At 41.2% G+C, this 26,387-nt stretch overlaps 1 protein-coding gene and 1 long non-coding RNA gene across 4 annotated transcripts; both read left to right on the plus strand.

The window, feature by feature from the left end:
• The first annotated feature begins 618 nt into the window (after positions 1-618).
• On the plus strand, positions 619-18,929 carry LOC139336815 (uncharacterized protein C14orf132). 3 transcript variants are annotated; one of them, XM_070971058.1, is made up of 2 exons: positions 619-701; positions 18,347-18,929. In XM_070971058.1, exons 1-2 carry the CDS (start codon positions 672-674, stop codon positions 18,563-18,565), a joined length of 249 nt encoding a protein of 82 aa, XP_070827159.1. In that variant the 5' UTR covers positions 619-671; the 3' UTR covers positions 18,566-18,929. The 3 variants fall into 3 exon arrangements, 1 of the variants encoding a protein (XP_070827159.1); XR_011602500.1 differs by lacking the exon at positions 619-701 and adding an exon at positions 12,289-12,398 and having other exon boundaries at positions 18,347-18,459; XR_011602499.1 differs by lacking the exon at positions 619-701 and adding an exon at positions 12,289-12,402 and having other exon boundaries at positions 18,347-18,455.
• Positions 18,930-22,643: 3,714 nt separating this feature from the next.
• Positions 22,644-25,583, plus strand: LOC139336820 (uncharacterized). Its single transcript, XR_011602501.1, has 3 exons — positions 22,644-22,715; positions 22,804-23,202; positions 25,447-25,583. It is a non-coding gene; the product is annotated as an uncharacterized lncRNA (long non-coding RNA).
• The last annotated feature ends 804 nt before the right edge of the window (positions 25,584-26,387 follow it).

Genomic DNA, 26,387 nt, shown 5'->3' on the forward strand with positions numbered 1-26,387 from the left:
CAACCCAACAGTTATTGTTATTAATGCATTATTTCTCATCTTTTAAACATTGTGAACTGATTTATTCATTGTAATAAAGCCACAAGTTATAACTTATTAACTCTTTGGAAACTGAGACTGATGCAAGAAAGCGGAGGATGGCGAAACAAGCACATACACAATGACAGATTTGATGTAAATTTTCACATGAATAATTCAAGGATCCTCTTATGGATTATGAAGTTCACATAAGAGAAATCATCTAAAAGTGGTAAGATGTACAGGGTAGCAGCGTCAAAACAGCTTACATGCAAAAGCCACACTGGCATCAATAATTCTACAGGGTTTGCCTGGCATGCTTCAAGCACAAGTTTACCCCTGCCCCCCAACATACACATCCATATAGACAGAGAGAGAGAGAGAGAGAGAGAGAGAGAGAGAGAGAGAGAGAGAAGAGAGAGAGAGATGTGCTGAGTGAATAAAGTCTTCCATGAAGCATGAAAAGCATTGCATTGAGTCATTATGTAGCACATCCACAACTGCACTCACACAACGAAGCGCAGCTCTGCAGATTACAGACCTTCCTCGTGCTCTTTTTCTTCTTCTCCTCTGCATTTCTTTGCAGCCTACGTTCTTACTTTGCCGTCAAGCGTTTCCTTTACACGTTCAGGCTGGCAACCATTGATCCAGGGATGATGGAGTTATCACTGATGGCAGCACAGGTAAGACATACATTTATTCGTGGAAGTTCTTACTTTGAAGACTTGAATCACGATTAAATCCAACTGCTGAGCTCTTTAAAGTTGCATGCTTTCGTTCTCTCGTATGTTTGCTGCTTTGAATAATGAAAAGTTGTTGTTTTTCTTTGAGCTTTTGTGAGTAAGTTCAGTATCTTTTAATCTCATAATTATCGAGAAATTCTCATTCAGATCATGTCAGATTAAATACATATTGGATAAAGTTGTTACACAGATGCTACACAGTCTATTTTTAGATGAGCCAGAGCATGAAAGAAAATTACTTGGGAATGATAGGTAGCTGCAAACAGTGAGTCACTGGATCATTAGAAAAGTTTGTGTATCTTTGTAAAGCACAAATTTGCATTGAAGATGTACAATTTAGACAGCGCTCACATAGAGAGATGACTCAGACTGCAAAGTAGCTTCTCCAAAAGAAGCACGCAAGCGAGGGCCCACACTTTATTTAAAGAACTGAGTCACTGTGAAACCGCTGTTTCGGAGTCTTTCTGACATTTTAATAACTTCCGAGAGAGACCTAACTGACAGTTTTCCTTATTCTAAAGTTTGATGATGATATCGATCAATGACATTGAAACAATAGCAAGTAAAGGGGCTTCCACTTTTTTGGGAATTATGCACACGTCCAGTTTTATATGCCAGCTAGGACTTTTGGGTTTTAGAGAGACGATCGGGTCTTTTACTCCGCTAAGCTTCAGGGCTAAAGCTCACATGAACTTCTTCATAAAATGAGGGAAATTCATCTCTGAAAAATTGTAATTGTTCTCTATCTGCAAAAAAGCAAATACTTAAACACAGATTCTGTGTTTTTCTTGCTGGTGTGTTTGTTTCCTCCTACTGGAGTCGCTACAGCAGTCTCATCCATTTACTCGCTCTTCATCGTGGAAAAAACATTCTTGTCCCATTTTCTACCAGTTGTTTTTCCCTCCATCTCCATCTAGGATGTTGAGCTCTAACTTGCCTGAGGGCAGAGCTTTATGTTACAATTGAGGTCCCTTTGTGGGCTGTAGGGCTATTCAGAAAGCAATTACCGCAATGTGGCTTTCAAATGCAAGCACAGTGAAAGTCCTACTTTTTTTTATTGAATCGCTGCTACTTTACTGCTCAGCTCACAAGAGGACGTTTTTCTTTTCCAGTCAGAAAAATATGGGTGATGAGCTGGTGAGGAGAATGGCTTGTTGTTGGTAGACATGTCTTTAGATAAGCAAAGCTTTAACTGAGAATGTTTAACGTCTAACATTATAATTTTCAATGTCTGTGAGGTGACTTTCAAGCCCATGTCTAATTCTGGTATCATATCATATGAAATGGCACAATTACCCTGAGGATTCTCACTGAGAGACACAACAAATTAACTGAAAAGAAATATGTCCTGCCAGTGTGTTTGATTGAGTACGTTTCAAGTTGGAGATGAACACTAGATGGCGTTATTGAGACTAAGCTTCTCCATTAAAAAAAAAGAAAAAAAAAAGTTGTGATTATGGACAGGTGATGAACGGATATGTTCATTAAGAGCTGCCTGCTTAAGTTTGTGACTTCTGCTGGTTGTGTTACAGAAAACATTCTTCACGTTCCCACTTTTGTAGACTAACAGCTTGAGCTTTCAAATATCAAACATTTTACGACACCAAGGTGCATCAGGACTGATGTTAAATAACAAATAATAACCTAGACGGTGTCTTACAGCATGGCACATCCAGCAGTCCTGTTGTGCAGAGGAGGTACCTCTTTCCTGTCGCTTACCCTATCCAGCTGTGCAGATTTGATGAAAAATCTCCTATGATAACCATCTGCTCAAAGGCACTAAATCAACTAGCCCTCTGCGCAAAGACACTCGAGTAAAGGCAAAAGATGCTGCGGTGTTCCCAGAGCTTTTCCACACAACCGGTTATAGTTTCAATTTCTGAACTGCGGGTTAAAATTGCATCTCTGTCCAAATATTCCTGCACAGACAGCTGATTCAGGGTCCCATTTTCTGGTTTTGTGGTATTCCCCTTTAATTCCCTGAATGTTGTCACCGAGCCCGCTCCAGACATGAACCCTGTCCAGCTGAAGGAGTTTGATGGAAAGCCTCATCTGATAGCCATCTGTGCTCGGATATTTAATCAGGTGTGCTCAATGTGTGGTCCTTAATCACTCCACGCTAACTGTCTCTGAACACTCTGCAGTCAATGCTTTGGTGTTCTCGCTAAAGGAAACGATGCACCTCCAAAACTTTGTTTCACAGAATCTGAAAAAAGATGCAGGTGTTTTTAGAGCTGAAAGACTCAAGGGTCACTGAATGCATCGTGGGCTTGATAATTAAGGTATGTTTTCATGCAGCAGCAGTCCAAAGTCAGCATATTGGTAATAAACTACATGTTACAGTGCTGTATGAAAACACTTCATCATTCTTTATGTCACGTCAGTCATCATTCAGGTTCCTGGTTCAACTGATGCTGATTCTTGTTTCAACCTCTGAAAAAGTTTCCTTGAGCAAGACACTGAGCTCCAACAGAGAGCAGCGGTTGACCTTGTGTTGCGTTGATCCCTCTCTTTCTATCCCAAGCCAGCTCTTTCTCTGGGAGTGAATGTTATATTGGTGTTAATTAAGTCATGTCTATCAAAGTGTGTGTGATGGAGAGTTGGGTCAGATTACCATCTGCTAAAGAGTTTATCAGGTACTTGAGGGGGGCAACTCTTCAGCACAGACAGCACATCTGATCCATCATCTGAGCCTTTCAGGTAATCCAAAAAGTTTGTTTGTGTTTGAAACTTAGACCAAGTTTTCTTATATGTTTATCAGGTTAAATAGAGGTTTAATGATAATAATAATTTTTCTAGGCAATAAGAATTTCAGCACTGTCGGCATAACTTGGCTTTTCTATCAGTGTGTTGCAGATGCACCTCAGGACAGTACAATTAACATACAGTATTGTAGGAATATAAGGTGAAACTATGTGCGTGCTGCATTTCTTTTAAAATGTGAGGTTTTGATTTTATGCATTCTATGTAATTTATTTTATACCATCATTTTATGCTGCTTTTTTTTTGCCTTAGTCCACACTATTTTTTTTACCTTTGTTTGGTTTTATGCATTGTCTTTGTTATCTTATTTTAGTCACTTATTACCTGTTTTATGTCCATTCTGTCTTTTCTATGCAAAGCACCCACTTGGTGCATGTGATTTCTTCATTGTAAAGCACTTTGAGCTGCAATTCCTGTATGAAAGGTGCTATACAAAGAAAATAAAGTTTATCATGAAATAGGGATACATGTGTATAGCACAGCATTTTGCTGTACAACTGATTTTCTGACCTCCCTCTACAGCTTCTTGTCCCCCTGTCCCTTTAATTGCATGGGGGCTAAATAGCTTTTGTCGGCTTAGCAGAACATCTCTTCCACCTTAAAGATTTTAGTAATTTTACAATACAAACACAGGAGTCATCCAGGGTGGGGGCATAACTTTCTTGGCATAAGGCGCCTTTATGTGGAAAATGTGGGAGCATATTTACAGTCTGTTGCTTTGTTATTCAGTCATCTAGTGATAAGCAGAGGTTGCAAGCTGATGAGTCACTCATGGCATGCATAATATCAAGCTCTGTGATGCTTTATTCATTCATTCAGGATGGCATGACCAATTAGACGCATACACACACATCAGACATGTATGTGGATCGACACGACTGCACTTTTGTTACGCAAATGAAGCAACTGTCAAGCCGCACTTCACCTCAGGGATTAGTCTGTTCCTTTATAATGAGGCCATGTAGGAAAGTTGATATTATTTTAATGAATTGAAAGGTCAGATCTATGATGAAAAATAACACTTTCCTTTATGGTGGAATTTCAGGGCTGCATGAGCCTGTGCAACCTGTAACCTCATTACATAAAAGTGTATCATGTGAGTGAAAGCTTTTTTTACAGGACATCTAATCATGTTGCCTAAGCTTTAAAATTGCAGTAAACAGTGCATACATTTTCTGGGCAGTATGGTATTATCTCGGCTGTCAGATTTTTTTTGTTTTCTTTTTTATTAGAGGATTAGGATAATCTCTCTGTCACACACAGCATCATTTATGATGGATTACATTACAATGTGGCTTGACACAACCCCTAGAAACATCCATGATAAACCAGTGTATACACCTATAATACCTTCTGTGAACCTTTTACTTCTTTACCCATGCAAACTTGTATTGAGGCAGATTCTAACCCATCTGTCTTGACTGTAAAGCACATGGGTGACCTGTAAAAACATGTGAGCATTGTAACATAAGGTGCTATGATGATGATTCATTTGTGCTCTCCACAGATGATGATGAAGTTAATCGGGAGACATTTTATTTTAAGTTAATTCTTATTAACTCGTGACCATAGATTTTTAGATCTGATGTTATCTTTTCTGGCTGCTTATTGAGTTAATGTTAAGGAGAAACCCAATTTTCACGTGCTAAAAAGTAGTGAAGATTTCTGTCCTGGTTAATTTTGGCGCCACCTGTGGTTACTAGTGGAAACAGCAAGTGTGGTTTCATATTACAGAAAACACTCATAGTTGAGTTACTGGAGTAACTGCTTCACAATAAAAGCACAGGCTGTAGCTTTAAAAGTGAAGGTGTTTTCTTTCTTTTTTCTCATTACAAACAACTTTCACAAGGTAAAAATAAAGTGTCATGGGCTGTGAGTTTAAGATTAAGATTAAAATTTCACTTAATCACTGCACACACATGATACAGGGAGAAGAATGCACACATGCCATGCTTTGTGAAATTATTTTCTCTGCATTTAACCCATCCTGGTAAGTCTTCCTCCGTGGCAGACCAGGAGTGGTGGGCTGCCAGCCGTCAGCGGCGCCTGGGGACCAGTTCCTTTTTGTCACCATTGGTCAGGTGGTGATCTTGCATGTTTTTAGTGGGGGTATTTTTATGGAGGATATCCCAGGTGAGCACGGGGAGAACATGCAAACTCCATACAAACAGACACACACAACCTCGAGCAGCAGGCACTGAAGGCATGGTGGAGGACACGCCACCAGCGCCCACAGCGGGATTCGAACTGGGACCTTCTAGCTGTGAGGTGACAGTGTTACCACTTGTTCCACCAAACCATTTTGCCCCATGTGAGGCTCAAACTCACGACCTTCAGATTATGACACTGACACGCTGCCTACTGCACCAACGAGGCCTGCATTATAGGTAGATTTGCCCATACAGAAACTATATGCACCATCACTCACTTAATGGAATATCCATGATATCAACACATTTTTCTAATTGGTATGACTGTATTCTGATTTATAATGGGAAACAGCCCTTTCCTTTGCTGCCTGAATTCACTCATCGTGACTGAAGTGATGGGACTTTCTGTTTCAGATGATAACAAGAGTCCAGGTTTCATGAGATGCTCTTAGTAGACTTCACATCTCGGCGCATGCAACAGTAATAGGCCTAGTGTGTCTGTTCAGCAAACCACAGAGCTAATCAAAAGGGGCTTAACAGAGCGTGAACATGAAACATACTGTGTGGTGAGAATAATTGGAAGGGGAGTGTGTCTGGGTTGCGTTGTGTCTGTGTGCAGCCTCCGCACGCATATCTTTGTGTGACTTGTGTGAGTGCGTGCGCAGTGAGGTGCTTGTGTGCTTTGGTTGCAGATTTACTTGCTTATTCACTAACCTTTGGATTTCATAATATATTAATATGTTGCTTACGTACAGAGTTGCTGAAAAATGTTATTTATGGAACAACTTTCCAGCACTACTTTTTGAGAGCTGTTTCACGAGATGTGCTCCAGCAAATTTTAAAACATTTCAAGACTATTTGTTTGGCAGTGGCAGACAGTGAAGACAGACGGTAAACATGATAAAAGAGGAGCTGTAGAGCTGATCACATTACATGTTCAAACCGGCCCTGTAAAGATGGATTGTCAGTAATTTATGGTTTAATGTTTTATTATTAGAACATTTTCTATGTAAAAAGGTGTGTTTCACCAGAATTATGTAGTGATAGTTGAGGGGGGAGACAGGAAGCACTGGTGGAGAGCAAAAGGCATCAAATCCTCCAAATGATCCAAATGGGAAAGCGACAGCACTCTCCTGTGCTGTCCCGATGTTTTGTTGAGCCATCCCTCGACAGATGTTGTTTTGGGACACTTGCTGTAATGACTGATGCTGTCGTTCTTCTTGGAAGTTACATAAAGTTCGAATTCCCCAAACGAACATATGGGCATCTGTATTTGAATGCCTGCACATATCTGTGTCCGCACATTTGCACCTTTCAGTGTGTGCATGTGTGAGTGTTTGCGCGTGTGTGTGTGAAGCGTGAAGGGTCTTATGAAAGCTGGATAAGGTCACTCAGTGATGTCAGTGAATTCTGTTCTTTGCTCGTCTGGCAGGCCCTGAAGCCTCCAGCAAAACGAAGCGAAGGTTCAGCCAGCCATGAGAACAAGCCTCTCTCTCTCTCTCTCTCTCTCTCTCTCTCTTGCTAACTCTATGTCTCTCTCTCTCTTTCCTGTGCTCTTTTTCTCGCAGCCGGGGACACCTCCACCTTCTGTCACCCATCTTCTCCTCTCTTTCCTCCTCTCTATCTTCCTTTCTCTCAGTTATTCTTGCTCCCTCCATTGCTGTCATGGATTCATTCCTCTCTCCTCTGGGCATATTCGAGCAGCAGTATTTTCTTTTCATCGCACGGCTCAATAACTTGGAAATGATGGAAATTATTTTCAGCTCCTTCTACTTTTTTGATTTAGTTTGCTTGCTGTCCATTATTTCAGCTCAAAATCACCCTCCCAGAGTCATTTGAAATGAACTCAATCAAATGAGCTTGTATTCAAAATGAAGACGCTCTGCCACCAGGAGACACTATCTGTGGGTCTTTAAAGAGCCTTAATAAAATAAAATGATTTCAATGTATTACCTTATTAAAATGAATTCATTTTCTTGAGTGTTTTTTTTCCAATGCACTGACAGGTTCTTTTCAAACTAAGTTTCACTTTGATGCAAATTTTAAGGTAGACAGAGGTGCTGCCTCAGTGATTAAAAGTTTTAAAGTGACACAAATGAAATGAAGAAAGTACAATAAGGACACAGCTAAAGACCAATGCAACAGTCTAGTCATACTTAACTGTCTTTTTTTTTTTTTTTTTTTTTTTTTTTTTTTTATTTATTTATCCATTGTAGAAAACTGACCCTGATCCCATCAATACTTACAAGAACAAGGCTAACTTTGAATGTTAATGGCATTTTTTCAGTCACATTTGCAGTTTTATATCAGGGTTAGGGGCTTCGGCCCTGCGTCAAAATGCTCATCAAAGGACAATTATTGTGGACTTGGATGATGTTTTACACCAGCTTTCAGCCCCGCTAACAGTGTGGTTCCATGGGTGGCAGTGTTGATTGGCTAATCTCTTTCATCCACTCTGAAAATCTCAGTAATTATTGGAAAGTTGGCACCCACCATGAAGCTTGTAATTGTCATTTTGAGTGAAATGTTTCAGCAGCTAATGGACAGACTTTCATCAAATTTGATACAGACATTCATATTACATACAGCAGATGAACTGTCGTTACTCCCATCATAAGGTCAATTTTTGAATTTCTCCAAGTCTTTGGTTGAAGACCAAATATCTACAAAACTAATGACATTCCCATCAGCCCCAGCTGTGCGTTGTGTTTAGTGCTAATTAGCAAATGTTAGCATGCCAGAATGCCAAAATCAGAAGGCAGAAATATCATTGTTAGCATTTTAGCATGCTGAGTCTAGCATGTCCTTCAAAGCGCTGTGCCTAACTATAGCCTCACTGGCCTGGCTGTAGACTCTTAGACTTGTTGTCATGCAAACGTCAGATGTGAAGACACACACACACACACACACACACACACACACACACACACACACACACACACACACACACACACACACACACACACACACACAGTATTCTACGACTGAATTGAATCCTTCTTTGGTCAAACTTTACACAGGCAAACTGCACATGGTTTCTTTTTGACCCTTTCTTTCCCTCTCCCTTGCTCCTCTTCATCACCTCTGCAGTGTCTTTCTCTTCTTCACTTTCTCTCTGTCTCTTTCTGTCTTTTTCCTCCTATGACAGATGTTTCAGAAAGAAGAGGAACAGCTGGCTGCTGTGGGGCTGTTTATTCACCCTTTAATTTCTTTCTCCTCTGTCCCTCCCCCGCTATTCTTTGATCCATGTTTTTCTGTTGAAGCGGTCATAGATGGAGACTCAAACTTCCAGCCCCGGATATATGTATTTGGGGAATTTAAAATTCAAATATAAAATGCAAATATAATCCTTGCCCATGCAGGAGCAAACTTCACATCACGGGCTGTACTCAACAAATAGCTATTGAGACAAATCCTCATAGATGAGTCGTCCATGGCTAATTATGGGAGGCTTTTCTTCACCCAAAATCTCCTCATTCCGCTCAGATTCCCCTCATTTTAAATAGCCCCCAGCTTCCAGTGTGTGGCTGAGTGCATGTGTTTGCACTTCCACTGATTGATGAATGTGTGCTCCTGCTGCGTGAACGCATTCATTTGTGGCTTGTGTGTGTGCGTGTGTGTGTGTGATCACCAGAGGCAGTTTCTGAAGCTCTTTTGAGTGTTAAAGAATATTATATAACTTAATAAACCATCACTTTTCTGGACACACACACACACTTACATGTACATGCAACTACACAACCACACAGAATAAAGATTTATACATACAGGCAATGACTGTACCTGTGCATATAGAACCAAGGCAGGCAACCTCTCACACGTGCACCACACACACAAAAACAATGCACATGCACTTCTCTAAGTCCCCACAGGACACACACCCACAGATGGGCACAGGAAGCAGACTCATATGTCTACTTATTACACACAAAAGTTACTTTATGGTGTGCTCTGGATACGTCACACAGCATTTTCCTTGATTTTCAGAGGATTGAAGCTGTGTATGTATGCCTCTAATCCAGCAATCCCTGCAGCCCTGCACGCTACACCAGGATGTCCTGTGTCCAGTCAGTCACTCCATTGGGGTGATGTTAGGGATGGAGAGATGAGTGGGCACAGGAGAGCAGAGAAAGAAATAGACAATGAAGGTGAACACAGGTGAGGAAAGTGCAATGATTTTACCACGATGACAAACAGAATAAATGTGATCAGAGAAAAAGGAGAGGTTACAACAAGGACATACATGTTTGTAGAGATGGACGCAGACAGATAGAGGGAACAGGAGGATAGTGTTGAACAGAAGCGAGGAAAAGTTTGGATGTTACATCCTGAGATGGGACTGATTTAAAACAGACAAAACAAAAAAAGAGAGGTGAGAGATAGAACAGAGGGCTGGAGTGGAGACAGACAAGGAAAAGGAAAGAGGATAATGGAAAAAGAAGAGTAAGAGGAGGAAAGACACAATGACACGACATGGAGTCACTACTGTTTATACACTCTTATCCTCTGATAACTCCATCTTTTGGTTTCCCTCTGCTTATTCACTCTCTTCTTTTCTTTTTCCTGCTCTATATTTTTGTCTTTTTGTGTTAAAAATGTCTCAAATTACTGTATATGTTGAGACAGATGTTTTCTGCATTGATTCACCCACAGAACATAAGGCACATAAGCGGAGACACATCCTCCGACCTGGACATGTTCATTCACCCGTACATACAGATGCATGCTATTAATATTTGTACGAGCACACGCACACACCAATGTGCGCACACAACGTACCAGACACGGCAACGCGCAGGTGCATGCCATATGTACGTGTATGCATGCGTGAAAATGCACAAACACACATAGGAGGCCTCATTTTAGATTGGTTATTGTTACCTGTGCGTCCACACAGTCTGTGATGCAGATGCAGAAAAGCTGATCATTCTGGTGACTCAGGCTGAGTCGACCGCCATGTGCTCACAGTGCGGTTGGTTCAAATCTGATGTAGGATTTTTGTCACGCTACATATCCAGTCACAGCATTGTTCTGACGGGTTGTCCAAACTGTTTTCACTCCTAACTTGTCACATAAGGACATTTGATCAGGGCCTCTTGGTGTCTCTTTTGAAGGCACTGGGTACCCCTCAGTGTTCAGGGTAGCCTGGCAGACTTCCATAGACCGTTCTCACTGGCAACGAGCGGAGTGACGCAATACAAAGAGTGAGAAAAGTCCACCAGTGGAGGAGTTATGGTGGTTGCATGGGTCAAGCAACAGGACTCCAACTAGACCAGGGTTCACATTCAAAATCAAAACAGTGGGAGATACATGGTTGGCCATGGATACAGGTGCAATCAACACCAACAACAAACAAACAAATGATTAGAAACTTGAGGCGACTCACAGGTGAAGTCTCATAATGGTCCACTGATACTCTACAGCAAAAACAGGTCCAGAGGATCCGATCCGAAGTCAAGCATTTGGAAACATTTGGTCTAAAACACAATAAACCACAGAAAGCTGTTTCATCATTTCAAATTAGACAACAGAAGTGCTAATCTTCAGTAAGCATGTATGCATAGGTCTCATGTTGGTCTCAAGATGCTGTTCTCTGACCGTTTGAGTGACACCTCACCTGAACAATTAAGATCTTCTATTTCTATTAACAATAGCCAATGAGAGTCTGTGTTGAAAGGAAGGGCCTAGATTTCTTCTTCAAAAAACTGAGCCAATTGCAACCGATTGTGCAGATGACAGCAACTTCATATAGCCAATGACAGCGAAAACGAGGACATGCCGCCTCAGTGGGTAACTTGCAGCCAAATCAAGGAATTCAGAGCAAATAGGGATATTACACGGGGTACAAATGGCCTCAGTATGAAGATATACAGCCTACTTTCGTGTATAGATATATATGAAAATAAATGGTCAAAATATTGGTTGCTGAATATAAATATGGATATTTATCTAGATAAATACGATAAATAGCCTTTTTTGGAAAATGTCGAGACATACCATTAGAAAAAGTTCTAAAATATTCATTTTCTCTGCTGTTATGAGTGTTTATTAATCTTGGACTTGGATAAAGCTTCTTCCTGTGGTCCCATTGTGTCTTCCAGCTAATGAATGTCTGGAAAAAAGCACGAGTTTCTCTGATTTATCTTTTTATGTTATCAGTTTGTAAATCTCTGTAAACACGGTCAGATTTCTCCTAAACTAAAATCAGGTTCGAAATGAGTCTGAGGTGCAGCAGTTTGTAGTTCTTCTTTATATCTACAGTGCAGCTCGGCTCAGCGAGTGAGATGAAGTCTGGCTGTGTGAAGCTGCAAACATCCAGCTCAGCTCTGCCATAGACACCGACTCTCCTCTGTCACCCAAACACACACAACACACGTTCCTTATGCACCTACATGCTGCATTCTGTCTCTCATACACTCTTGCTCACAGCAGGATGCCTAAATCTGTCTCACACACACATCTCAGTGTGTTCAGCTCTCTCACTTTCACTAAGAGGGATTTCTCTCTCTCTCTCTCTCTCTCTCTCTCTCTCTCTCTCTCTCTCTCTCTCTCTCTCTCTCTCTCTCTCTGTGTGTCAGTGAACACTCCCACTAGCTCTCCACATGGAGTTCAGTCTCACTCTCATGAAGCGCTGCTCCTCTCTCACTCCTCTGGATGCACTCAGTCTAAGTCTGAGTAGGACAGGACAGACAGAGCTGATCTCTTCCTTCACGGACAGCCGGCAGTAGGTACAGCTCTATCTATCTTTTCATGCTCCATACTGTGTATCTGTTTTACCATCCTCTCTCAAATCTCTTCTAACCAAATGCAAGCTATGAACACACTTTTAGCTGCTTTTTATTGGGCATATTTTAGGAGCTAATAACTCAGCTTCAGTCGTTGAATGATTTCATTTGGAAAGTTTGAATTACCTGAATAACTTGAATACTGTTTGTGCTGCGACTGTGGCATGACACCCTGCTGCTCCAGATGTAAATCAAATTCTGACAGATGAACAGTAATATTTAAGCATGTGTGCATATATTTAACTCAGTCAAAAGTGCCTGCAGTGGATGAACTGTCTTTTCACCTGCAGAGAGTCTATCATGTGTGTAAGTTGCAGTCTTGTAAGAGCTCTTAGGAGTGAGCGTAATACCAGCTGTGATCTTGCTGTGATGCTTCGGAGTGTTTCAGAATGAACAGTAAAAAGATCTTGCAAACAAATATTCCTGTTTGTTTTTTGTGGGTAAAATCTGGGTATTTTAATCACTTTAAAAGCAATTAAGCTACTATTAACATTTAAGCTACTTTGTTTATGCTGCCTATGGCTTCTTCTTTTTATGTTGACTGAATGCATCTCACTGACTCTATAACACCACTGTTAACTCCGTGGGTCCTGAACTATACAGCTACAGCTGGTGTCAGTTTTCTGTAACTCCGCCTGGTATGTTGTTGAAATAGCGACCATCCATTATGTGAAGTGTCACCTTTAAACATGTCATTGGTGACTGCTGCAGTGCAAAGCAAAGACAAGAATTCAGAATTCTGATGTACACAATTTGTTTTTTACTTCCATTATTTCATTCTTGTGTGTGTGTGTGTCTGATTTTTTTTTTCCATCAATTTGAATGTTAATGTAGAAGAAAAAGAAGTTGGAAATATGTGTGCGTCGCAGTTTTATACGACTGCAAAAACCAATCAATCAAGTACAAACAAACGTTAAAAAAACAACAGAAACAGTAGATCCAGGAACTGTGAGCGCTTGTAGAAAGGTCAGTTCCTTACATAACTGTAAATTTAGTCTCATTGAACAGATTGGTGCTTTTCTACTTGATACTTAGTGCAGTGACTGTACGCATGTCTGCATGTCTGGGAGCGTTCCTGTTCCCACCACTCATTTGATTTCCTACAGTAAATAGACAATTGATGGAAGGAGTACAGTGTATGTAACATCTAACTGTGATATCTAATTAATTTCTTGCAGCTGGTTTGATATTAACAAGCTGAGTCCTTCTCAGACATTTACATTAAGCAGGACTGTTTAGCATTTAGTATGAAAAGCTGATAAACTGGCAGGATTTTACTACAACATCTGGAATATGTTTTAAACATACATCATAATTTACAGATGAGGGTATTATAAAGTGGATACTGCAGTGGACATTATGAGCAGCAGCAGATTTATAAAAGAATGAAATAGTCTTTTATTGAGCATTACCAAATGCACCAAATTACGCGCAAAGCATAAGGGGCGTCCTTTTGATCAGTCTGTCTCTGCTCCATCCACATCCAGATACATAACACCCTGCATGCATGTCATAGTGTCGAAGCCTCAGCAATAGAATCAGCTGATTTTGTTTGCATTGGAAAATACATTCCTGTTACAGGTCTGATGTTAGACTTTGCAGATGAGATACTGTGGCCATTAAGCTGGACAAATGCATTTTTTAGGAGCATCTAAAGTGCAACAAATGGGCTGACTGAGAGGAGAGCAGAAACATTTAAAAGGCTTCACTTCAGTTCCTTTTTTGTTTGACTTTTGAGGCTTTTCTTTCTCTCATATTCTAACAAAGAACAAGATATGGCTTTTTGGATGCGGAGCCCATGGGGCAAAGACTAAAACAATATCTGATGGGTAAATCCTGTATCACCTCAGAGTTTGTCCAGGTCGCACTGAAGACGAAAGTGCTCTGTCCTCTATTCAGTGGAATTGTTTGGCTCCAACATATAACAGTGTAATACATATAACATATAACAATATATAACAATTTACAAGATCACCATGTTGACACACTCTGTTCTTATCAGCAATTTCAGACAGCCATGACTTGTCTGGCAAGCACTCAAATGATTTATTTTCTATTCACACACAGTCCTACTGAAAACCTTCCCATTCAGTAGGAGACATCTTCTGGCTTCACCTTTTAAATAGTACAATCATCCATCCATCCATCCATCCATTCATCCATCCATCCATTTTCTATACCGCGTATCCCTTTTGGGGTTGCGGGGGGTGCTGGAGACTATCCCAGCCGTCAACGGGCGAGAGGCGGGGTACACCCTGAACTGGTCGCCAGTCGATCGCAGGGCACAATACAATCAGTTATTGTCCAGTAAAGTAAATGGAAAGGTGGGATTACAATACGATCCTCCCCTACTTAAACTGACACTTTCAGTCCACCACGCAGAGCTGAAGCATATGTTAGATATTCAGCTTTTTGACTTTGGGCAGTTTGTCTTCTGGGCGTGTGGTGTAATAACACTTACACATGCTCACATGCTCACTGCTGTATTTTTTGATGACCTTTCTGTGCTGCTGCACTCACAGAGCGAGACACAGCTTGCAGGCAGAGGCTTTTTTAATGAGGAGGTGACCACGTTCAGTGCTCCCTTGGCTGGGAAAAGTTTTTGTCTTCAGGTTGGGATTAATTCATCTAATTTCATAGTCAGTTGCATGTTTGGATGCTTTGAATTGTATTCTTACAAACCAGAACGAGAACAGCAAACGGTCCCTTTCCATCTCTCATGAAAAACCCTGGGAGGCGGTTTTAATTAAATATACATATTAAGTGGTTCATGTGAGAGCTCTTCAAGTTTCCTCATAAATTATGCTGCCATATATTAACGGCTGTAACATTTTAGACTTTTTTTTTCACTTCTGAGAAGGGCTGAACACATGCACACATACACACACACACACGCACGCACGCACACACACATACAGATAATGGTTGTCTGTGTTACGGGGATGACATGAGACAGTTGTGCATGGATAAAGGGAAATCATCACCCTGTCCCATCAGTGTGATTTAATGCATACAGTGTAAGGCCTGGAATCAGCATTGGTTGGGAGCTATAATGAGTACATTTCTATCTATATCCCTGTAAACTTATTGCGTTATCTTTTGGATCAATATTTCCTTAAAGTTGCCATGGTTATTATATAGTTTGGCTCTGCCTTTAAATGCTTTAAGGACAAACTTTAAATGCTTTAAAGACAGAGTGAAGAAGCAGACATTTGAAGCATGTATCAGCAGCCTACACTTGCACTCAGACAAGCGGTGTCATATAACCTCATGTCATGCCCCCAGTGATTCCTTGCTGACCCCTCATTCATAGTGAGTGACTAAGCCTCACCAAAGCCATTGGCTAACTTATTCAGACTGTTGTCTGAAGTTTGTAGGAAAGTATTTTAGGTTAAATAGCTCCATCCCCCTGTGAAGGCATTAGAAGCTAATGACAACATGAGCGCTAACTGAGCGTTAGCACTCAATGTGCTATAATGGCTTTCCCTTGTAACATCCAGCGATAGCAAGAAGTGTTTTTGTTTAACTCGCCTCTGTATGAAGGCTTTCCTTAGTGACAATTTGCCCTGAAGTCACATCTGCAGCTTGGGTGGAGCAATAGGGTGGATGAGGACACAAGAGAAGCCTGAGAGGCACAAACTGAACCTCATGCTTGAGGCATCTCAAAAACAAATGCATTTAAAATCACAGGGGTTTGACCTCAGCTGCAGCCACACTGACGCCGAGTCAGAAACATTCATTCATCAGCTTAACATGTTCTTTAATACAGCTATAATACAGTGTGCAATACAATTTCTCTATAACTCTCTATAACTCCATAAATGATGATACAATCTCAGCGTCCCCATAAATAGAAATTATAAAACACTATACGGTTTATTTGCATCCTGTTTGCCCATGTCAGACATTTGAATTACCAAGCAATAACAATTGTAAAACTTTCTGCATGTCAGGTTACAAAAGGACTTTTCAAATAAATGTCAGACTTGACTTCTATTTTTCAACAGCCAGGGTAGAAGTGATGCTGAATAGTGCATTTATGTGCTAAAACATCGCCAAGTTAAAGGGTCAAACTCACTTGAACCTTTCAGCTGTCAGAGTGAAAGCTGGAATTATTAATGGTCACTGAGCTGTCTCTTTGAATCAGACTGTTCAGGCTATAGTTTGTATGTAAGAATCTGAAACAGCCTGTGTGTTTGTGTTATTGTCTTTTTTTTGCAGTGTGTTGTGAGCTTGTGTGAGAAGTTACAGTAGATTATGTTCACACACCTGAGTTTACCAAGTGCACATCTGTGTGCCTGTAACACAGGTGTCACTCCTCCAGAATAGAGAGCTGGCAGCAACACAAGCAGCTAAAACTGGAGGTAGTTTAAGGGTATAAATGTGTGTGTGTGTGTGTGTGTGTGTGTGTGTGTGTGTGTGTGTGTGTGTGTGTGTGTGTGTGTGTGTGTGTGTGTGTGTGTGAAAGAAATAAAGACAGGAAACGAGAGTGTGTGCTTGTAACTTCTTCTGCAGACATGGACAATTTAGGTTATTAATGACCAGCGAGAGCTCCATTAATATTGATGGAGTGTCTATCCTGTTTATGTGACCGGGTGCTATGGAAGCCCTCCAGGGACAAACTCATCCAGCTGAGACAAAAACTGAGATTCATTAGGCGCCTCGCTTCTTTTTTTGCCTTTCTCTTCCATCCTCTGTCAGTCTGTGCGTGCCTGGTTTGGTATATGTGAAGTATGTGTCAGACTTTGTTAATCCGTCTGAGAATTAATCCCTTTGAGATGCTGATTCCTCGTCATTGTACAGTACAGCTGTCCTGAGACCAGGCACAGCTGTCATGTTAACCCCCTGAAAAGAACATGTTATTGTTCAGCCATGTGGCCATCTTTATCATTGTAAGATTCATTTAAGGCTGAATGTGTTTGACTAAAAATACCTGCTACTCTCAGCACCAAAAGCAGTTTGAAATATTAGTTTTTACTCCTTTTCTCTTACATTATTGTGTTCTAATCCAGACATACAGTAACAATAAGCAGACCAGTGTGCAGGATTGAGGGAGATCTACTGTCAGAAATGAAATATAATATTCATAAGTATGTTTTCATTAGTCCATCGTCACCAGAAAATAAGAATTGTTGTGCTTTTGTTGCCTTAGAATGAGCAGGTCCTCTTCCACAGAGTCCACCGTGTTGCACCACCATGTTTCTACAGTAGCCCAGAACAGACAAATGAAACGCCGGCTGCAGAGAGGACCTTTTGTGCTTTTTGCGAGATATGCAGTTAAGCTCTCTCATGTGCTTGGAAATGGAGGGGTGAGGCAAGGGGCATTCAACCTCACCACTAGATACCACTAAATCATATACACTTGTGCTTTAATTGACAAATCATTTCGCTAATAGTAATTTGCAAGTTTAATTCTTAAACTGTTTTATTAAACAAAGTTTTAACCTTTATGTGCCATTGCAACCCTGTCTCCTAGAAAATAAATGTATATGTGACTAATTTGTGTTCATAATTATGTTGTGGCGACAATGTAGTTGCTGCTGGACGGGGGGCAAAGACAGGGTTACAGACGAGGTGCACAAAGCCACGTTGTAATGCAAGTGCAGGTTAGGGTTCAGGAAGGATCAGGGTTTTGGTTAAATGTTAATAAACAACATTATGTCTCAAGTCGACAACACACCTGCTCGTCTGTACTGTGATATTCTCTATTTGACCTGGCTGATTATTTTCCTGGACAGTTGAAATTCCTCTTTTTCTCTGTCTCTTTATTGGAGTGTGGCGAATCAAAATCACTGAGCAGGAGTTTTGAGTTCAGCCCAGCGACTCCGTTCGACTCTGACCAACCAAATGACCTCAGTCTGAACTCCTCTTCCTCTCTCCCTGACAGCATTTCCCGGCTGTGAGCGGGGCCTTCATGGATTCTCCGTACAATGGCAACACGTCCTTGCAGACGTCCACCTCCAACCTCAACGCCGGTTACTCTCGACCCTCAGAAGCAGAGGATGATGGGAAAGTATCCAGTGACACCATCTGGCTGTGGATCGCTGTGCTGGCAACCATTGGCAACATAGTGGTGGTGGCTGTGGTTTGCGCCTGTGCCTTCTGACAAGACGGACGCAAAAATACTGCTGCTGTCGGATGATGGGAAAACTTACATAGCCTGCAAATATATTTTTCTTCAGCACTGATGTAAAATAGCCTTACTAGATTGATGACCTTAGATTTTTGAAGTGTCAGGTCTGGCTGTAAAGGGAATTTGCATGGGAGTCAAATATTTTTTCAAAACATGAAAAGAGTAGAAATATTAAACTAAAAATAAAATAGGGAACACAAAACTGTTTATTTATTTATTTAAAGCTCTCATTAGATTTAAATAATGATCTACCACAGACATACGTATGGATAACTTCATCTGTTTGGTTCTTCAGTGCAACAATGTTAAAAGAAAAGCCACAAAATGAAGGTTGGACATATGTGATGGGTGCAGAAGCAAATCTTACTTAACGAACTGGAAAACCTCATACCGACCAAACCAGACCACACACAGACTGATACCATGCATATATTTTATCTGACTAAGCAGCAAGAACATTAAGCACACGTTTGGATAAACCAAGTCAAACCTACAGGTCACTTATAAAACAAACAATGCTACTTTTATATCACTGATATCAATTTGAGTTGTAGAAGAGAGATTCATTCATTTACTCACTCAACCCCTTCAGATGTCCTCCTACAGTCAGCTACCTCTCAATCTCTATCCTTACACAAACACAATAGCTTCAAACAATAATGAGCCTCCATGGCTTATCATTAATATCACACTGACATGTTTCCTAACTCAGATCATTTTCTTCAGCATCCTGGTATAGGCCATGAAAAACAGGAGTGAAACACATAAGAATACACGACAATTACTGTTTTATTTTTGTTTTTTGTGTGCTTTAGTCATTGACAGAGTAAACAGTGAAACTACATTCAGATAAACTTGGTCCTCACGTTTGCCCTTTATAGTCACAGGGATTTTTATTTCAGCCTCCACCTGAAGACAATTTTACATTTTTTAATGAGCAACTGCCCTAAAGCACATTACTAAATTTATTCATTTTGGAATCAAGGCTGAAAAAAAAAAAAAAGCATGTGACCTTAGCATAATAGCGCTAAGCTTGCCAATGGTCAGTTGGTTATGCAAGCCGTGCTGGTGTTATATAAACCCATTCAATCCCGGTTACACCACACACTCAGCAGAGGTCAGCCTCAAACTACAAGGATTAGACAAGATCATACCTAATCTCTTAGTGGGATCAGGAGCCGGGCTGAGATCCACTGTTCAACATGAGGTTTAAGCCCAATAAAAGCCTGTAACGTCCTGACAATGCTTGATCCAAGCACTGAACTCCAACCCGTGTTGTCCATACTATTCTTTTCTGTTCTGTTGTTTTTATTCTTACATTTTAAGCAGGCGGTATATTTACTTGACTAACTCTGAGTTCTCTGTCCACTCAGAGGAAATGACCTTCGCAAAGCCGTGCCCTCTTGGTTACCGTTGCTACACCTGGCAAACTTTCCAGTGTATATGCAGATTTACGGTGATAATGTTGGCAGAGCAGGCCACTCAAAATGATTAGTAATCTTTAAAAAAAAATGTAGCCCTGATTTCAGACAGAAGTAAAAAACACGAAGCCTCTCATTTCTGACCTGTGACCGAAATGACAAATGTTGACACTTATGACACTTTCATGGTTTAAGATGACTCGTTCCAAAACAAAATTCTTGTAAAGGGTCTTAAAAGCATGTTTTTGGGTATGTACATGATATGAGCTAAATGATGAGGCTAAAGCTGCATGTCTCAGGCAAAAAGTCACACATTTATGATCCATGTTGAAAGCAAGGAAATAAAGAAACATTATTGTTCTTGTGTTGTAGTGTAGAGCTAGTTAATCCTACTAATATAAGGAAAAATATAAGATTAAAGTCTGCATTACTCTGAAGATGTTTACTCTGTTTAGTGATGGTGGAACGTAAATTTTCCCAAATAAACAGGACCGACATTAAGGTATACTTAATGGGGTATGAAATACTCCTTGGCCTTGGAAGTAACACTTGTAAGCTAGTTGGCCAGACATGCTAATGTTTGCAGCAGACAAACACACTATTCAATTAATTGCTTAGATGTCGACTCCGTCTGTACCACCCTTAACTCTTTAAGGAGTATCTCTCTTCCACAGCTCCATGTAGGACTAATCTGTTTGAGCATGTGGAGAAACCCAAAGCTTGACAGTTCTGCTGTGGCTCCTTGTAGTTTCTTAGCTGTGGACAACTGCAGTGCAGGGGAGGGGTTTGGTGAACAATTACAACCATATCATGACGTAACTTGGGCTATAGAGTTCTTCCCGGTGTCCACAAACATCCACACTAGTCATTAACTTGAAAGCTCCAGTGCATCTGACATGCATGTCTTTGCATTTGAAGAAACTGTGGCACTCCTGAAAAGCCCAGAGGAAACAACCTCCGTTTAGAAAGGAGCAGGGCTCAGCTGTGATTGAGCAGTGATTTGTTGAAATTTAACAAGCAAAGAAGGTCATGCAGGGGCATTCCTTTCTGTAAGGACTACTTTCCCCCCATTATAAGGATAAATACATCATTAAAAAGGGCAGTGCCATTCACTTTCAGCTCCCTTCAAATCAGTCTGAGATTGTTAGTGAGGAGATGAAATCTCATAAAGCTGATAGGGAAGAAGCAAGGGTAGAAGACAAGGCAGAGAGAGGACGTGCAGATACAGAATGAGAGAGATGAGGGTGGATCAGATCAGGGGAGGTCAAAAAGTAGCTTCGTGGAAATAAACTTAATAAAACTTGAATGTAGCAGGAGAATCGAACCTCTTGCTCATCAGCTGGTTGCGAGCGTGCACTCTGCAGTTTGGTGATCGGCAAGTACGTTCTGCTGTGAGCAGAAATGACGCTGATGAGAGCAGTGAAACTGAACCGAAACAGGCGACAGAAAACCGGACGGATGATTCGAAAGATGGTAGAAAACTCTACAGAGCTGAGGGGACCTGCGGGGTGATAATCCTCTGTGGGTCTGTCACCACGAGAGAACCCTTTCACATACAAGTCATCATCATTATGTAAAAATACTTAATATGGCCGCTTTGATGAAGGACTAATTATAACCCAAGTCACGATGTCTTCCCAAACCCTAACTAAGGAATTTTTGTGCCTAAACTTAACCAAACCTGAGCCACGGCGGTGTCAGATCAGAAAACTGCTTTATATTTGCAATTAGGCATGCACAAATAATTTTGCTCTGCATCAGATCAGAAAACTCATTCTGTCATTCTGGAGGATGTTCATAAACACTGTATTTTGTTTTGTCATGACTTGGAGGAATTGTTGGAGAAGTATGGGACATCATCAGGCCACTGAGGAAAAACTCTCGCTCTTTGTGTATTAATGCCATTCTTCCGGCCACCATGCCGTCTCCAGTGACATATCAACATACTTTCTTGCATCATGTAGTTTTAATCCAGCCCAGTCAGAATGGATCATCCAGCCAGTGTCTGCCACTGTTTGTGTATGTGTTTACAGATATGCATGAGTTTGCACATGCAACTCACTGTCTCTCAGCTGAGATCCAGCCTGTGTGATCTGCCTCATCGTCCTGTCAGTGCTCGGCAGAGTAATGAGACGTAACGCGCCTCTCGAGCTTACGATCCGGTTTTCTCTCCCCCCTCCTCCCTCGCTCGATATCCCAGAGTGAAGTGTCCCCCCGATGGCTATTAGAGCAGTCAGAGTGGATTGTGTCTCTGCGGCTGACTTTATTAGAAGATGATTTTGGAGGCGGAAGAGAGCTAACTTCAGCCGTCAGAGACAAAGACAGACTCCAAAGGGGCGGATAGAGAGAGAATTTGTAACATTAGTCATTTGAGATAAATGAGTGACACATGAAGTGAGAAAGGAAGATGTGGAAGAGAGGAAAGATAATGAGGCAGGAAATGCTCATTTTCAAGTTCCACCATTAGTATGCTTGAGACGAATGACGGGGAGAGAGACATTGCGTTAGAGTGGAAAAGGAGACGGGAGGAGATAAAGCAAAGTGGAGAGCGAAGAAGTGGTGTAAGGAGGAGGATGACAAATAAAAGAACATTAATCATAGAGAATGAGAGTGAATTAGAGAATTAGAATTAGAGAAAAGACACACGAGGACTCTACATGACAGGAGAAAAATCAACGAGGTGAGAAAAGTAAGGGGTACAGGTGTAAAGTAAAGGAAAGGGCCTGAGCATCATTAAAACTGACACGTTCATGTGATGTACTTCATATGGCTGATTTTTCCACCAGAAAGAAAAAGAAACATACCGTCCATCGTCACCATACTCACAGTCCCCACAGAGTGTGTTTGTGGTCTTGGTTTTGTCGGTCGAGGCTCAGGTGTCCACTGCTCACCACCGCTGACAGTTTACCTCATCCAGCTCCCTCACCGTCCAATCAGCAGCCAGTTTTTGCGTAAGCGTGGAGCTAAAACCAAATAGATACCATCAATGTGTTTGTACCCAGCGATCTCAAGCTTTTGGACTCACATCTGTTATTATGGACAAGACATCTGCAACACCCTCCAACCAGGCAGCTACTCCTGTCATGACAGTCACATGGACGTGAAGGATAACGTGTCCACCCCGTTGTCCAGCTCCAGATGTTGTTTTTCAACCCTGTAACACCAAGGACTCCGCCATGCATGCAGGAGGTGAGAGGTGAAGTGCTGTTGTCACTGGTGCGGTGCAGCAGCCTGATGTAGGCCTCCTCAGTGAGGAGCTCTCAACAAAGATGATACTAAGAATATCATTCAATAACATCAGGGTGCCAAACAAGCTCTATTGTTTATCCTGTGCTCGAGTGGCCCTGTCACAAAAGCTTGTTTCAGTACAGTCACATGGCTGAGAGGACTACTCTATATTTGTGGATGATCTTTCGTGCTTTTAGGTTGTAGCTTTACAAACAGATGTTACTCTATACGAAGGGTTTGCAAGAAAGTGATGTTTTGTACATGAGGAACAAAACTGTGTAAAATGGTTGAACCACACTGACAAATGAAAGGACAGAAAGAGACAGAGATGCCTCCAGCAACAGCAGAATAAGAATACAAGAAATCCCCAGTCATTGTAAGAAATTTGAAGATTAGCATCAAAATCTGTGCAGATTTAGAAACATGCTCTTGTTCACTGTCAAGTGCACAATAATGCCTATAACAAATCGACTAAATGGAAGTTTTATTCATTTAATTATTCAACTTTTGAAGACCAAATGATTTGAATTGTGCATAATACATGTAGTGTCTGTGATGTTAAAACGGCCATTATTGAAGGAAAGAACAAAAAAAAAAAAATCTGTATAAGAGGTGAGTCCAAACTTTTGTGCTGCAGTAATTTATCAAATTTCAGCTTTAAATTTGGCATTTTAATACAGTTAAAGTGAAAACACTTTTAGGAAGGACACCTACTGCATATCATAGTCGCATTTCTTCTTCTTTATTCTCTAAAAACAGCTTGTTAGCAGCATTAGTGTGACATCACTCAGTGAAAGTGTTGAGCCAGTCTGCAGCAAACATTACTCACCAGGAGCCTTTCTGCCCAAAATCAGAGTTTTAACTCCGCTAACAGATCACGCTCCCTTGGGGAAGATTTTTTCTCCTGCATTAACTGCATGAATCCGAGGCACTCTGAAAGTAACTGAAGGAGACAAACCCGCCTAAATTTTGTGGGAGAAATGTAGAGCAGCAGAATCTGTGTAATCTGAGTGGTATGAATTGAGACACTTCATAATGAATCTTTTAAACAGTACAAAGATGTTTAAAGTACAGAATAATAATTCTAGAAGTGAAACTTTTTGGTTTGTCTCTTGTGAAAGACAAGGTGTTTTGATTTAACAGGTCCCCACGTTGTACTTTAAACACCTAAAATCCTCCACACTCAACATGAACCCAAGATGGCAGTATAACAAGCTACATGATCCCAAAAGATGAACTGGTGGAGGAGCAGCTCCACTCAGAGTCTGACCCTGAATGCATCACTGTGTCTCACAGCCTCAATATTTTTCTTATGTCATTAACTCCTTATCAGTTGGAGAATAAAGCATGATCTAATTATTGCTTTTAATCTGAAAAATTTTAATTTGTGTTGCGTAATATTCACGGAGGTCTTTTCTTATTTTGTGCCACGTTGTACCCTCTGTTCTCTCCTTCCATCTCTTCCACTGTCATCACATACATCCCTCCTTTCATGCATGTGAGGCACCAGACCATAAAGTCCACATTGTGAAGCCTCTCCTCTGTACACACACACACACACACACACACACACACGCACGCACGCACGCACGCACGCACGCACGCACACACACACACACACACACACACACACACACACACACACAGACAGTCGTGCTTAACCCTAACCATAGCCATAACCCAAGTTTTTACCCAAAATTTAATGATTTACGTGATGGGGACTTGTGTTTTGTCCCCATAAGGAAGTCGAGTCCCCACAATGTGAGTGTGTGAACGGATTTATGTCCCCACAATGTGAATAACACCCATACACACACACACACACACACACACACACACACACACACACACACACACACACACACACACACACACACACACAAACACACACACACACACACACACACTGTCCTCACCGACTTGCCCAATCTTTAATCTCGTCTTCCTCATCCATCTTGCGTCTCCCTCTTTTCTCTGTAACGTGGCGTTGACTCCTGTACAGACATTTGTTTCATATATTTGTAATAACACGTGGCTCGAAGTTGCCTGTCAGACAGAAAACTTATCAGACCAAGAAAACATAAAGTTAATATTTTCCACAAGAAAGACAAAAGCTGGATCAGCTCGAGCATAAAACTATTTTGGCAAATGTCCCGTAAAGTTTTTGTACTGAATCTTTTTTCTGCGTGTGTTCTGCCTCCGCAGAGACGCACGTCATCGATCCTCACGAAAGAAGGACTGGAAACAGCAGCTTGGAGAGGTGACAATCAGACTGGTCTGTCTTCACCTGAGAAACAACACTGCTGCACTGACTTTGGTCTGATCCACTTTCCTGGATTATACATATATATAAAAAGAGTACGTGAAGATGCAGGCGTGTCAGGATGATAATGTTTCGACATCATCATCCAGAATGGATTTGCATGAAGAGTGACTCCAGCCTGTGGAAAACGCGTAAAAATTATGTGTTTGCTCATTCAACAGTCTGGCTCTCCTTTCCCAAATATCCAATACCAGGGTGGTGTTGCGATAAAAGGATATTTCACTGTTGAAACTGCATGAAGGTAAACATTTCACTGTCTGGAGAAGACAAGACAAGACATTGGACTGAACGACTAAGACTGAAGATTTCCTGTGAGGACGCTACGGGCCTGGAAGGACGATGCTGTTGTACATACAAGACATTTAAACTGTGATGCAACCTTTCATGCAAAACTTATTTTAAAGAAAACAAAATAGCACAACCGTGAAATTGACTTGCTTGTTGGTATCAAATGTCGTGACTTGCTGAGGACTTGTATGTGCGATTAGGTAAGCCACGGTTACTCCGAGGCTTCACTGAAGCCAGTGGATCGCTGTGCAAATATGAAGCCCAAACCTCTGCAGCACTGTTAGGTGAGCAGCAGGAGGAGCAGTGTTAAATGTTAACATGCTACCACCTTAGCAATGTAGTATCTCAGCATTACAACGTTGTATGTATCTCACTTGACATGCATGGTGACTAGCAGGTTTCCCTCAACCGTCCTCCTTTATGGAGTCAACTGTCTGCCTCTTCACAAATACCTGTCAGTCATTCGCACTTCAGTAAAACAAATTCCAGTCTTAGATTTATTTGTGAATATATGTGTCCGGGTTTGACTTTCCTT

The sequence above is a fragment of the Chaetodon trifascialis genome, chromosome 9 (genome assembly GCF_039877785.1).
Source record: "Chaetodon trifascialis isolate fChaTrf1 chromosome 9, fChaTrf1.hap1, whole genome shotgun sequence".
In the NCBI taxonomy this organism is placed as follows: domain Eukaryota; kingdom Metazoa; phylum Chordata; class Actinopteri; order Chaetodontiformes; family Chaetodontidae; genus Chaetodon; species Chaetodon trifascialis.

Bases quoted from the DNA above. Each gene is read 5' to 3' on its own strand.
- LOC139336815 (XM_070971058.1), top strand. From the start codon at position 672: ATGATGGAGTTATCACTGATGGCAGCACAG. The intron at 702-18,346 runs GTAAGACATACA...TCTCCCTGACAG, and splicing joins TATCACTGATGGCAGCACAG to CATTTCCCGGCTGTGAGCGG.